Here is a 12,439-nt window from a genome sequence, read left to right as displayed (position 1 = left end):
TCGACTCCACAGCAATGAGTTTATGTTAGCCTTAGCTCACTTAATCCTCAAAACAACCCTGGGGAGTAGGCACTATTTCTTTTTTATATTCAATAATTTTTATATGTGCAGTTTATAATGATTACATACCTCACATGCCACCATTTTTTCTTTTTTTTATATAATTTTTATTGTGCTTTAAGTGAAAGTTTACACATCGTCAGTGTTTCACACAAAACCTTATATACACCCTGCTATATACTCCTAATTGCTCTCCCCCTAATGAGACAACACATTCCTTCTCTCCACCCTCTATTTTCGTGTTCATTCAGGCACCTTCTGACCCCCTCTGCTCTCTCATCTCCCCTCCAGACAGGAACTGCCTATATAGTTTCATGTGTCTACTTGATCCAAGAAGCCCACTCCTCACCAGTATCATTTTCTATCCCATAGTCCAGTCCAATTCATGTCTGAAGAGCTGGCTTTGGGAATGGTTCCTGTCTTGGGCTAACAGAAGGTCTGGGGACCATGACCTCCGGGGTCCTTCTAGTCTTAGTCAGACCATTAAGTCTGGTCTTTTTACAAGTATTTGAAGTCTGCATCCCACTGCTCTCCTGCTCCCTCAGGGGCTCTCTGTTGTGTTTCCTGCCAGGGCAGTTATTGGTTGTAGCTGGGCACCATCTAGTTCTTCTGGTCTCAGGCTGACGTCTCTGGTTTATGTGGCCCTTTCTGTTTCTTGGGCTCATAATTACCTTGTGTCTTTGGTGTTCTTCATTCTCCTTTCCTCCAGGTGGGTTGAGACCAATTGATGCATCTTAGGTGGCCGCTTGCTAGCAGTTTAAGACCCCAGACGCCACTCTCCAGAGTGGGATGCAGAATGTTTTCTTAATAGATTTTATAATGCCAATTGACCTAAATGTCCCCTGAAACCATGGTCCCCAAACGGCTGCTCCTGCTACACTGGCCTTCGAAGTGTTCAGTTTATTCAGGAAACTGCTTTGCTTTCGGTTAAGTCCAGTTGTGCTGACCTCTCCTGTATTGTGTGTTGTCTTTCCCTTCACCTAAAATAGATCTTGTCTACTATCTAATTAGTGAATGCCCCCCCTCCCTCCCCACTCTCATAACCATCAAAGAGTATTTTCTTCTCTGTTTAAACTATTTCTTGAGTTCTTATAATAGTGGTCTCATACAATATTTGTCCTTTTGCAACTAATTTCATTCAGCATAAGGTAGGCACTATTTTTATCCCCATTTTACAGGAGGACCCGGAGGCTGGGAGAAGTTAAATAACTTGCCAATAGTCACAAAGCTAGTAAATGGGTAGATATTGAAGAAGGTGGTACTTGGGACACAGATAATGAAAAGGGCATTTGGGAATTGGGAAAGATGGAAGGAATGAAGACGAAAAATAGAGGGGGACTGGACTAAGGATGTGAAAAGTTTGGAATTGTTTAGAGGCAAATGGGTAAGGGCCTGGGGACTTTGGAAGAGAGTTGAGAAGACTCTGTGGAGGAGGGCAGGAGGGTCCTTTTCTTACCTGTATTCCCCGATGTGAGGTGAGTACCAGTAATACTCGGAAGGGGAGGATACACCAGTGGACCTGGAGGGAGGTGGATCAGGGTAGTGAGAAGTGATCAGAACAGGGGCCCTGCGGAGTCATCACAACAGTGGAAATTCTGGAGGTTAGGAGAGGAAGAATGGATAGGACAGGGTTCAGAAACACTGCCCCCAACTCCAGGTCTCACCTGAGTGATAAGTGGGGGGCTCACTCCAGCCGCCTGCTTAGCGTAGAGCTGCCGCTGGGCCAGGGGCACGCCCTCAGGGGCAGCGGTGAGAAGCTGGGTGCTGGGTCCATGAACAACACCGAAGTGTGTGAGGTTGCGGGTAGGTAGCTGCAGCACACTGAGGTTGTTGCACAGGGCAGCAGCCGAGCCTCGAAGAGGGATGGGGCGCTCCCGGCGGAACATCTTGGGCAACACACAGGAAGATCACAGGGTGCGCGTGAACAGACAACAGCGGGGATTCCTGCAGGGGGGAGCCGTCATGAGGCACTGGGGGAACCCCCTGGCACTGGGTCATGTGTAGTGGGAGGCCCCGGGGACAGTGATGGGGAGGGTCACATGGCGTGGGGCACGTCTAGTGGAGCGGGAGAGGGGGGGACCCAGGGCTGAGTCACAGGGCGGTGGGGGAAGCCAGTAGGAAGGATGGTGATGGCGCTGGACGCGGTGGCCTCAGGCGCCCGTGCCAACAAGCCAGGATGAGGCAGGGTAGTCCCCGGCTCGGTTCCCTGCAGACCCCCAGCTCCGGTCAGAGGTCACATTCTTAGCCCCGGGCCCGCTTGCCTGACTCCTGGAACGTTCAGTCCCTCCGAATCCGCCGCCACCATAGAGACGACGCACTTACGCAGGTCGCTGGGCGGGGCGAACGGCCCGAACTGCAGTACGCTGCCTGGTTGCCCGGACAACCGTGGGCGGGGCGAGCGGGCCTGCGCGCGGCGCGGTTGCCAGGGCAACCGGTAGGCGGTGGCAGCGGCTACGGGGCGACACTGTTAAAACTCCCAGGTTGGAGCAACAGCGGCGGCGATGGCGCACGAAGGCTCGGTGAGCTTCAGCAAGATTGGGGGTGCGCTAGAGTCAGAGTCGGCGGTTAAGGTCGGTGTGGGGAACCGCCCGTCAGCTCCGCGACGAGCGTCGCCCCTGCTTCTGAAAGTCCACCGTGGCGACCCGAAGCCATTCGGCTTCCATACGTACGCCTCCTCTCCGGCCGGTCCCCGGCCTCCGAGCACGGAGTTTGCGGATCCCCTCAGCTCCACGCAGCTCTGTCCTCGCTCTCGTCCTCTCGACCCAGAGTTATCCAGGGTGGGATACGTGTCTACTTCTTACCTTCACTTTTGGCTTTCAAGACAACCAAGGAAGTCACGTTGGACAGAAAACCTGCACCTGCACAACGCCTACCCACCCCCTTGGTCATACCAAGGCCCTGAGGGAAAGGGTAAAAAGTGTGGTCCAGAGCCCGAGAACAAGAAGTGAATTCGGAAACAGCTAATGCATCTAATACGTTTCTTAGAGGTCTCATTTAAATGGGTAAACCAGAATAGGTCAGGAATTTGCGGCTGAAGTGTTGCTAGATATTTCACGTATTTCAAGACTGTCAGGAAGAAGAAAACTGTGAAGTTGCACTTGAAAATTATTCTTTAAAAGCCAAGAAACATTTTTTTTAATTGTGCTTTAAATGAAAGTTTACCCTTCAAGTCAGTTTCTCATACAAAAACTTAAACACACGTTGTTATGTGACTCTAGTTGCTCTCCCTACAATGTGACAGCACACTCCTCCTCTCCACCCTGTATCTCCCCTGTCCACAGCTCCTTTCCACTTCTACCTTCTCATCTCGCCTCTGGACAGGAGCTGCCCATTTAGTCTCATGTATAGAAAAAAAAAATTTTTTTTTCTATCTGCTTGAGCCGAGAAGCACATACTTCACAAGTATCATTATAGTCAAGTTTAATTTTTATCTGAAGAGTTGGCTTCAGGAATGGTTTTAGTTCTGGGCTAACAGAGAGTCTGGGGCCATGTCTTCCGGGCTCCCTCCAGTCTCAGTCAGACCATTAAGTCTGGTCTCTTTACTAGATTGTGAGTTCTGCACCCCACTTTTCTCCCGCTCCATCAGGGGACTCTGTTGTGTTCCCTGTCTGGGCTGTCATTGGTGGTAGACAGGCACCATCTTGTTATTCTGGTCTCAGGCTGATGGATTCTCTGGTTTATGTGGCCCTTTCTGTCTCTTGGGCTTATATTTTCCTTCGGTATTCTTCGTTCTCCTTTGCTCTGGGTGCAAGAAACTTTAAGAGCCAAGATTTGAAGAGCAAAAGTTGTGCAAAAGTTCTCTGGCCCATCTGGCCAGGCCAGGTCTAAGCACAGGTGCCAGATGAGGGGCTGGGAGGAGAGGTCTAAGGAGCCAACTCTCCTTTTCTAGCTAGCCCTGCTCTGGCCAAGCCTGGCCTGGGCTGCAGGTCACTTCCTGGGCTTGCCATTAGGGCTGTTCTTTTGGGGGCTCTTCTCACAAGTGAAGAGAAGACAGTTTGTGCCTGGAAAATAAGGTTTAAGGGATTTTGAGTTCAGTGTGAGATTTAGGAAACTCCAAATTTGGGGGAGGATGAATTATGAGGCAATTAGGTGGTGGGGGTGGGGAGGAGGTAAAAGTTTGAGAGCATCATACTTGGAGGAAAATTTTGGGAAGGACCAGGTTTAGGGGGACTGTTGTGGAGAAGTGAAGCACCTAAGAGATTGCTAGTAAATCCCTACGTCCCGAGAATAAATGAGATTTTGGGACATGTTTTTTCCTTTTTAAGTGGAGTTTTCTTGATTATAACAGAATAAAACTCATCATAAAAAAATAAAAAAACAGTTGCTGTCCAGTCTATTCCAATTCACAATGACCTCACGTGTTTCAGAGAACTGGGCCCCACAGGGTTTTTGATGGTCTTGATGTTTCTTCCAGGCACCTCTGGGTAGATTCGCACCACCAACGGTTTTGTACCACCTAAACCCCAAAAACCAAACCCTATGGCATGGAGTTGATTCTGACTCAGCAACCCTATAGGACAGAGTAGAACTGCCCTGTAGGGTTTCCAAGGAACTGCTGCCCTTTTGGTTAGCAGCTATAGCTCTTAAGCACTGTGGCAACAGGGATTTAGAAAAGAGGAAAGCATAGATATACCTACTGTTACTGTTTTGGTGTTTTCCCTTTCTTCAGCACCTGTTGATTTACACATTTGAGATTAAATTCTACATGTAATTTTTATCCTGTTTCCTTCATTTAACAGTACATCGTAAGTATTTTCCAGTGCCATTACAAAATCTTCCTAAATATCATCTGTAATTATTGCACAACATCCAGTCATATAGATATACCACAATTTACCAACTATCCCCCCTTTTTTGCATTAGACGTATGTTTTCAATATTCTATTATAAACAACCTACAGGGAATATGTTAGAAAGTATATTTTTATCTTCAGGATATGCCTTCGGGGTGTATTTATAGAGCTGAAATGGCTGGATTAAAGGAGTTGAAATATTTTTAATGCTCTTGATACATACTCTTGAATGACTTTCCAAAAATATTTGTTCCATTTAACATTCCCACCAGTAGGGTGTCAGACTACTTAATCTTTGCCACTATCGAGTATTCTTATTTTTAAAATAACTTTTATGGACTAAAAATTAGAATCTCAAATTTGTGTTTTGAAATTTTTGAAGGTTGGACATCTTTTCGAATGTTTATTAATGATACACAATTTCTTTTATGTGAAATGTTATGACCTTTATGTGTGCGCTCTTACTGCTTTTCTTTCTGTGAGTTTTTAATGTATTTGAAATATTTATTTTCATATTTGTCGCAAATATTTTTCTTTGTTTGGAAGGCAGGATAAAGTCAGGCTCTGCAATCAGGTTTAGCTGCATATGAATTCTGAACTCCACCACTTTCTAATTATGTGATCCTGGGAAAATTACTGAAAAGTGGGGATGAAAATAGTACATAGTCTAAAAAATATAGTAATTGAGCGTATATATGTAACTGGCATATTTAAGTGCCAGTAAACCATAACTACTAATGTTAGCCTGTAATTAGGAACTTTTTTTTTTTAGGTACAGGAAAATTTGAGCTATATGTATATACCTGTTTACCTATGTCTTTATAATTTCTCCCACTACTTTTATGTGTAAATAGTCCTTTCTAGCAAAAAATATATAACAATTTTACCTGATTTTCCTACTTTTTATGGTTCTGTTTGTTTATTTTTTGAGTATTTATCCTTTAATTCATCCAAAATTTACTGAGACATATAAATGGCTACCAATAATTCCAGCACCGTTTACTGACTTGTCTTTCTTAAGGAGCTCTTTGAACTCCAGTGGATCCAGTGCAGGTAGCAAGGGCCGTGGAGTTAGACCACCACTTGTCCATCTGTTAGTCATACTGCAGTTGCTCTCGTGTTACCATGATGGTGGAAGCTATGCCACTGGTATTTAAAATGCCACAGGGCCACCCATGGTGGAGAGGCTTCAGCAGAGCTACTAGATTGAGACAGACTAGGAAGAAAGGCCTGGTGATCTACTTCCAAAAATCAGCCAATGCAAACTTTATAGATCACAACAGAACAGTGTTGATATAGTGCCGGAAGATGCAAACATACCAGTAATCATGAAGACGGCACAGCGTGGGCAGTGTTGTTTTAAGCAAGGGATCCATGAGCAGAAGAGCACTAGGGGGCAGCTAACAACAACAACAACAACATGGAGTAAAGTATTATAACATGGAGTAAAGTATTATAACATGGAGTAAGTATTATAATGACATGTGCAAAGAGCTGGAGATGGAAAACCAAAAGGGAAGAACACCCTCGACATTTCTCAAGCTGAAAGAACTGAAGAAAAAATTCAAGCCTCGAGTTGCAATAGTGAAGGATTCCATGTGGAAAATATTAATGACGCAGGAAGCATCAAAAGAAGATGGAAAGAATACACCGAGTCACTATACCAAAAAGAATTGGTCGATGTTCAACCATTTCAAGAGGTGGCATATGATCAGGAACCGATGGTACTGAAGGAAGAAGTCCAAGCTGCTTTGAAGGCATTGGCGACAAACAGGGCTCCAGGAATTGATGGAATATCAATCGAGATGTTTCAACAAACAGATGCAGTGCTGGAGGTGCTCACTCGTCTATGCCAAGAAATATGGAAGACAGCTTCCTGGCCAACTGACTGGAAGAGATCCATATTTATGCCTATTCCCAAGAAAGGTGATCCAACCGAATGTGGAAGTTTTAGAGCAATATCATTAATATCATACGGAAGCAAAATTTTGCTGAAGGTCATTCAAAAACGGCTACAGCAGTATATCGACAGGGAACTGCCAGAGATTCAGGCTGGTTTCAGAAGAGGATGTGGAGCCAGGGATATCATTGCTGATGTCAGATAGATCCTGGCTGAAAGCAGAGAATACCACAAGGATGTTTACCAGTGTTTTATTGACTATGCAAAGGCATTAGACTGTGTGGATCATAACAAATTATGGATAACACTGAGAAGAACGGGAATTCCAGAACACTTAATTGTGCTCATGAGGAACCTTTACACAGATCAAGAGGCAGTTGTTCAGACAGAACAAGGGGATACTGATTGGTTTAAAGTCAGGAAAGGTGTGCATCAGGCTTGTATTCTTTCACCATACTTATTTAATCTGTACACTGAACAAATAATACAAGAAGCTGGACTATATGAAGAAGAACAGGGCATCAGGATTGGAGGAAGACTCATTAACAACCTGCATTATGCAGATGACACAACCTTGCTTGCTGAAAGTAAAAAGGACTTGAAGCACTTACTAATGAAGATCAAAGACCACAGCCTTCAGTATGGATTACACCTTAACATAAAGAAAACAAAAATCCTCATAACTGAACCAGTGAGCAACATCATGATAAACGGAGAAAAGATTGAAGTTGTCAAGGATTTCATTTTACTTGGATCCACAATCAATGCCCCTAGAAGGAGCAGTCAAGAAATCAAACGACGTATTCAAACGACGTATTGCATTGTGCAAGTCGGCTGCAAAGGACCCCTTCAAAGTGTTGAAGAGCAAAGATGTCACCCTGCAGACTAAGGTGCGCCTGACCCAGGCCATGGTATTTTCAGTCACATCATGTGCATGTGAAAGCTGGACAATGAATAAAGAAGACCGAAGAAGAGTTGATGCCTTTGAATTGTGGTGTTGGCGAAGAATAATGAATATACCATGGACTGCCAAAAGAACGAACAAATCTGTCTTGGAAGAAGTGCAGCCAGAATGCTCCTTAGAAGCAAGGATGGCGAGACTGTGTCTTACATACTTTGGACATGTTGTCAGGAGGGATCAGTCCCTGGAGAAGGACATCATGCTTGGCAGGGTACAGGGTCAGCGGAAAAGAGGAAGACCCTCAACGAGGTGGATCGACACAGTGGCTGCAACAATGAGCTCAAGCATAACAACGATTGTAAGGATGGCGCAGGGCTGGGCAGTGTTGCATTCTGTTGTGCATGTGGTTGCTATGAGTCCCAGCCAACTCAAGGGCACCTAACAACAAGAACAACATAGCTTGGGTTTACTAGCAGTATGGTCTGGAGCAATTGATGGTTAACCTCTGTTAAGTTGCACTTTCTTTGTCTGCAAAATGAGCTTAGTGGGCTGTTACAAAAATAAAATTAGGTAGGTCAAACACCTAAAAAACATCTGTCACATAGTAGGTTCATAGTAAGCTGTAGTCCCTCTCTCTTTTCCTTCCTACCAGGCATCTTGTGAAAGCCCCTTACTAGCCTATGGCAGTGCCTCCATCCCACTCCTCAGTTTCAGCCCCTGACTGCGTTGTTCTGTTCCCACAGAGGCAGGAGAGGCAGGCCAGAGACCGCGGGGTGACCAGATCCAAGGCGGAAAAGGCCCGGCCGCCCACAGTGCCGGTGCCGCAGGTGGACATCGTGCCTGGGCGGCTCAACGAGGCCGAATGGATGGCGCTGGCGGCTATTGAGGAGGGCGAGGACGTGGTGGGGGACATCATAGCCGACCTGCTAGCCCGAGTCATGGACTCCGCCTTCAGAGTCTACCTGACCCAGCAGGTGGGCCTGGAACAGGGTCCACCGGACGTATTACTCCCTATCCCGACTCCTCCCTGTCGGGCTGAGATCCTTTCTTTACCTCTGCAGTGTATTCCATTCACCATCAGTCAGGCCCGCGAGGCCATGCTGCAGATCACCGAGTGGCGCTTCCTGGCCCGGGACGAAGGGGAGTCTGCAGTGGCCGATGACCCCACATGGGGCGAGGACGAGGAGCCCTTGGCGTGCATTACGGACGCCTGGGCTCAGGGCTCAGTGCCTGTGCTGCATGCACCCGCCTCTGTGGGGCCCGAGGAGACCCTCCAAGAAGTAAGTCCAGCCCCTGTCCCCAGATTCTCTCCCCCTCAAGAGTCCCTCAGGGCCTCTCTGCCCGTAGCCCCTCTCTCCCCTTTCCGACATCTCAGTGGCCCTCACCCCTGTGCATTTCCCCAGGACCGAGGGAGCGTGGACCGCAGCCCTTTAAAAAGATCTTGGGTAGGGAGAGGCTCCCAGGAGCAGATGGAGTCTTTGGAGCGGTCTCCGGAGCCAGGAGCCTGCCCGGGCCCCCCGCCCGCCCCGGAGTTGTTTCAGGAGGCAGGGCCCGGGGAGCCTTTAGAGGAACTGGACGACCAGGAGAGAGGCGCTGTCTCCTCGGCGGAGTCGTGCAACGCAAGCTTCCATCCATCGGAGGAGATGGCGTCCGCCGGCAGTCCCGAGCCATCTGAGGAGGAGTTTCTGGAAGCCGGCTCCCAAACACCGGAGGAGACCGGGCAGCCCCTCAGCAACCAGCTCTCGCTCGGGGACCTCTATTATTGCGCGCCCCAGCCCGACGAGGCGGGGGACCGGGCCGAGCTCGAGAAGGAGGGAGTTTCCCCCATCGCCTCGGGAACGTTGCTGTCCTGCCCCTCTGTGGACTCCCCTACTCGGCTCAGCCCTTCAGCGTCACTCTGGTCGCAGCAGCCGAGGCGCGCCGAAGCCTGGCTGGACGCGCTTCACCATAGGGCCGGCGGCAAGGTGGGGGGAACGGCGCGCCTGGACCCCGCGCGGCTGCCGCGCCACTGGGTGCGCCCCCTGGCGGAGGTCCTGGTCCCAGGCACCGAGGCCTGCCTCCTGGAAGCTTACCGCGGGCGCCGGCGGAACAAGACCGACGCCCGCGCCACACCCCAAGCCCGGGAACACGGACATCGCGTCTCCCCGGCAGCTTTCGTCCCTCTCCGGCCTGGCGTTCCATTCCATGCCTTGGATTCTCGCCTCGGCCTCCAATTCCCCAGTCTCCGGTCTCCAGTCTTAGTGTCGAAGATGCCCTTCCCCAGCCCGGGGCTCCGCTTCCTCACCACACACCCAACGCTCCCCGACGTGGCCCGAAGCCCCAGCCCCAAGCTGTGGCCCAGTGCCAAGTGGCCCAGCGGCTGGGAAGGGGAGGCCGAGCTGCTGGATGAGCTGTGGGCCGGCCGCACTCGCGTGCCTCCACAGCGCTTGGACCCTGGGGACCGAAAGGGCCAGGATTCTCGCGGGTGGCCTCTTCTGGCACCTCGGGTCCTCGAGGCCACCTCCCAGGTGATGTGGAAGTCCGTGCTACTGCCAGATGCCATGAAATTGGAGCCTGGTGTGAGCCTGTGGAACCCGAGCACCCAGGTGCTACTCAGTGCTTCCGAACCCCAGGAGGAGGACAAGGAAGGACGTATTTCTCCTCCTGTGGAGCAGCACCCCATCCAGACAGGTGCCCCAAAGCCCCAGGTGACCGTGGCACAGTTAGTGAAGGACTCAACCCCGAAAGTGTGGTCACTCCCTTCCAAGGACCTGCCCCATTCTGAGACCTGACCTTCTGGCACTAGGAACCCACCTTCCCTCTGTCAGCCTGCTGGAAATAAACACCTGGGTTGCCTTAGGAGTTGGCCTGATGTCTCTCTCCATTTTTTCCAAGAGTGTCCACTTCCTCACTGAACCCCAAGGATGTCAGTGTCCTGTAGCCCTAATAGAAGAACACTACCTCGGGGGAACAGCCCCATCATCACTTAGGAGACCCTGGTTTAGGACCAAAGCTGCTCCCTAGAAGAGGCATTCTGGAGACTTCACCTACCATCTCAAAGAGCAGGCTTAAGGGCTGCAAGTGGAGGTCTGGGGCCAAAGAAGGAAATAGGCTTGAGAGAACTTTTAGAGTCTACTTTCAGTAGGAGAGGGAGGGCATGGCCCTGCTTAAGCACAGAGTGATTCAAGACAAGAGGAACTGGATTTCTTGCTTCTTCAAAATCCGGGACCTGGATGACCTTGAGAACTCTGCCAATGTGCCTTGGAATGCAACTCCAAGTTTTTGCTTTTGGAGACAGATCTGGACCTATGTAGTGTTCCTGGGTGGCACCAATGCTTTGCACTTGGCCGCTAACCTAAAGCTTGCTGATTTGAAACCACCTAGTTTTTTTTTAGTGGTTCCAGGGAAGAAAGGGCCTGGTGATCTGCTTCCATTAAAAGTACAGTCAAGAAAACCCTATGGAGCAGTTCTACTCTGACCCATGAGGTCTCCATGAGTCAGAATTCACAGGAAGGCAACTAATAACAGCAATAATGTTATAGATTGAAATGTGTCTCCCCAAAATATATGTTGTAAATCCTAACCTCGATGCCTGTAAGAATGGTGTGGCTGAGGCATCTGACCTCCTGTAACTTCACTGGGGGAAGGAGAATCAAGATCAACAGCCCAAGGCTGATTTCTATGAGGTAGAGGTCAGACATGCCTATCTCTGCCATCTTTACCAATTCTGACATCAACTGTCTCTCCCACGGCACTTTCTACTTCTCTGCTAAGTTCAGTAATTCATTGCAATGGCCACACAGAACTCACAGATAATACTCACGATTATGGGGTTTATTAGGGAAGTAACAGATTCAGATTCCGGACAGCCCAGGATGCGATTCTTCCATCAGGCCAGCCTCTTCTTAGCCCACAGGCACACCTTTTTCTGGCCCTTGGCCTCTGCCCTGCTCCGGCAAGTGTTACAAAGCTCTTTTAGCTCTGCCAATAAGTGCCACAGGCACTCCACTCCTGCCTTGGCCCAAAGATGCTCAGCTCCAGCTCCCTGCCTTGGCGAACTTAGCTCCACCAAGTGCCTGGAGGCACCCTACTCCGCCAGCAGGCCTCCTGCCCAAAGACACTCAGCTTTCTTGCTCCTGCTGGCTGCTACTGCCACTGTTTCTCTGCCGCAGTTACCACAATTTCATGAGTTAGAGCCACCTGCCACAAACAACCAATTCTTGAGACGGGTGAGGTGGGTAGCAAGAACTTTTTTAGATATACCGGTATATAGAGACAGAGAGGAATGATCTCCTCCTAAAGCTGTCTCCCTGGACTACAGGTCAGCTCCAGTTTTTAAGGGAAAGGGGCCGTAAGTTTTAGGGACTTGTGGAATGTACATTCTCTTTCTTCTATTGGGTTTCGGTGGTCCTTTCTCAAACATGTTGATCTTTTCCTGCCATTATCCCATTGGCTCAGGGGGTGGCTGGTGCCATCCTTTGTCTTATTTGATAGGCTTAGATCAATATCACTTGTTTTCCGTAGTCCTAGAGGAAACATTGGCTAACACTTAACCTTTTGGGGGAGCTGACATTAGGATCTTACTTGGAGACAGGGATGGCCTAGGGGAGGGAAAGGAGAGAAAGAAGAAAGAAGAAGGAAAAAAAAAATTGGCTCAGGTACTGTTCAAGATATGGCTGAGCAGCCTATTTCAATCCCCCCTTTTTATTATAGGTTTCTCAATCTTGGGAAACAGGATGCCGTGTCTCTGTAGCTGCTTCGTGCTGGACGAGGGCGTAAAGGCCTAACGGGTAGAGAAGTGGAACT

General features: G+C 49.0%; 2 protein-coding genes across 3 annotated transcripts in view; one reads left to right on the top strand and one right to left on the bottom strand.

Moving 5' to 3' along the window:
• WDR54 (WD repeat domain 54) overlaps positions 1-2,399 on the bottom strand; it is a 4,950-nt gene extending 2,551 nt beyond the window's left edge. For both annotated transcript variants that reach the window (XM_023552790.2, XM_064268759.1), the window contains exons 1-3: positions 2,322-2,399; positions 1,725-2,004; positions 1,517-1,579 (exon numbers count right to left, since the gene is read on the bottom strand). In XM_023552790.2, the coding sequence (XP_023408558.1) occupies positions 1,517-1,579; positions 1,725-1,946 (285 nt within the window). In that variant the 5' untranslated portion in view covers positions 1,947-2,004; positions 2,322-2,399. The remainder of the gene's footprint in view (positions 1-1,516; positions 1,580-1,724; positions 2,005-2,321) is intronic.
• Positions 2,131-12,439, top strand: C15H2orf81 (chromosome 15 C2orf81 homolog). Its single transcript, XM_064268756.1, has 3 exons — positions 2,131-8,628; positions 8,716-8,934; positions 9,058-12,439. The coding sequence occupies exons 1-3, from the start codon at positions 8,335-8,337 to the stop codon at positions 10,423-10,425; spliced, it is 1,881 nt and encodes a 626-aa protein (XP_064124826.1). The 5' UTR covers positions 2,131-8,334; the 3' UTR covers positions 10,426-12,439.

The sequence above is a fragment of the Loxodonta africana genome, chromosome 15 (assembly GCF_030014295.1).
Source record: "Loxodonta africana isolate mLoxAfr1 chromosome 15, mLoxAfr1.hap2, whole genome shotgun sequence".
NCBI lineage: Eukaryota > Metazoa > Chordata > Mammalia > Proboscidea > Elephantidae > Loxodonta > Loxodonta africana.
Note: the sequence above shows the minus strand (reverse complement) of the source record. Positions and strands in the feature narration are given on the sequence as shown.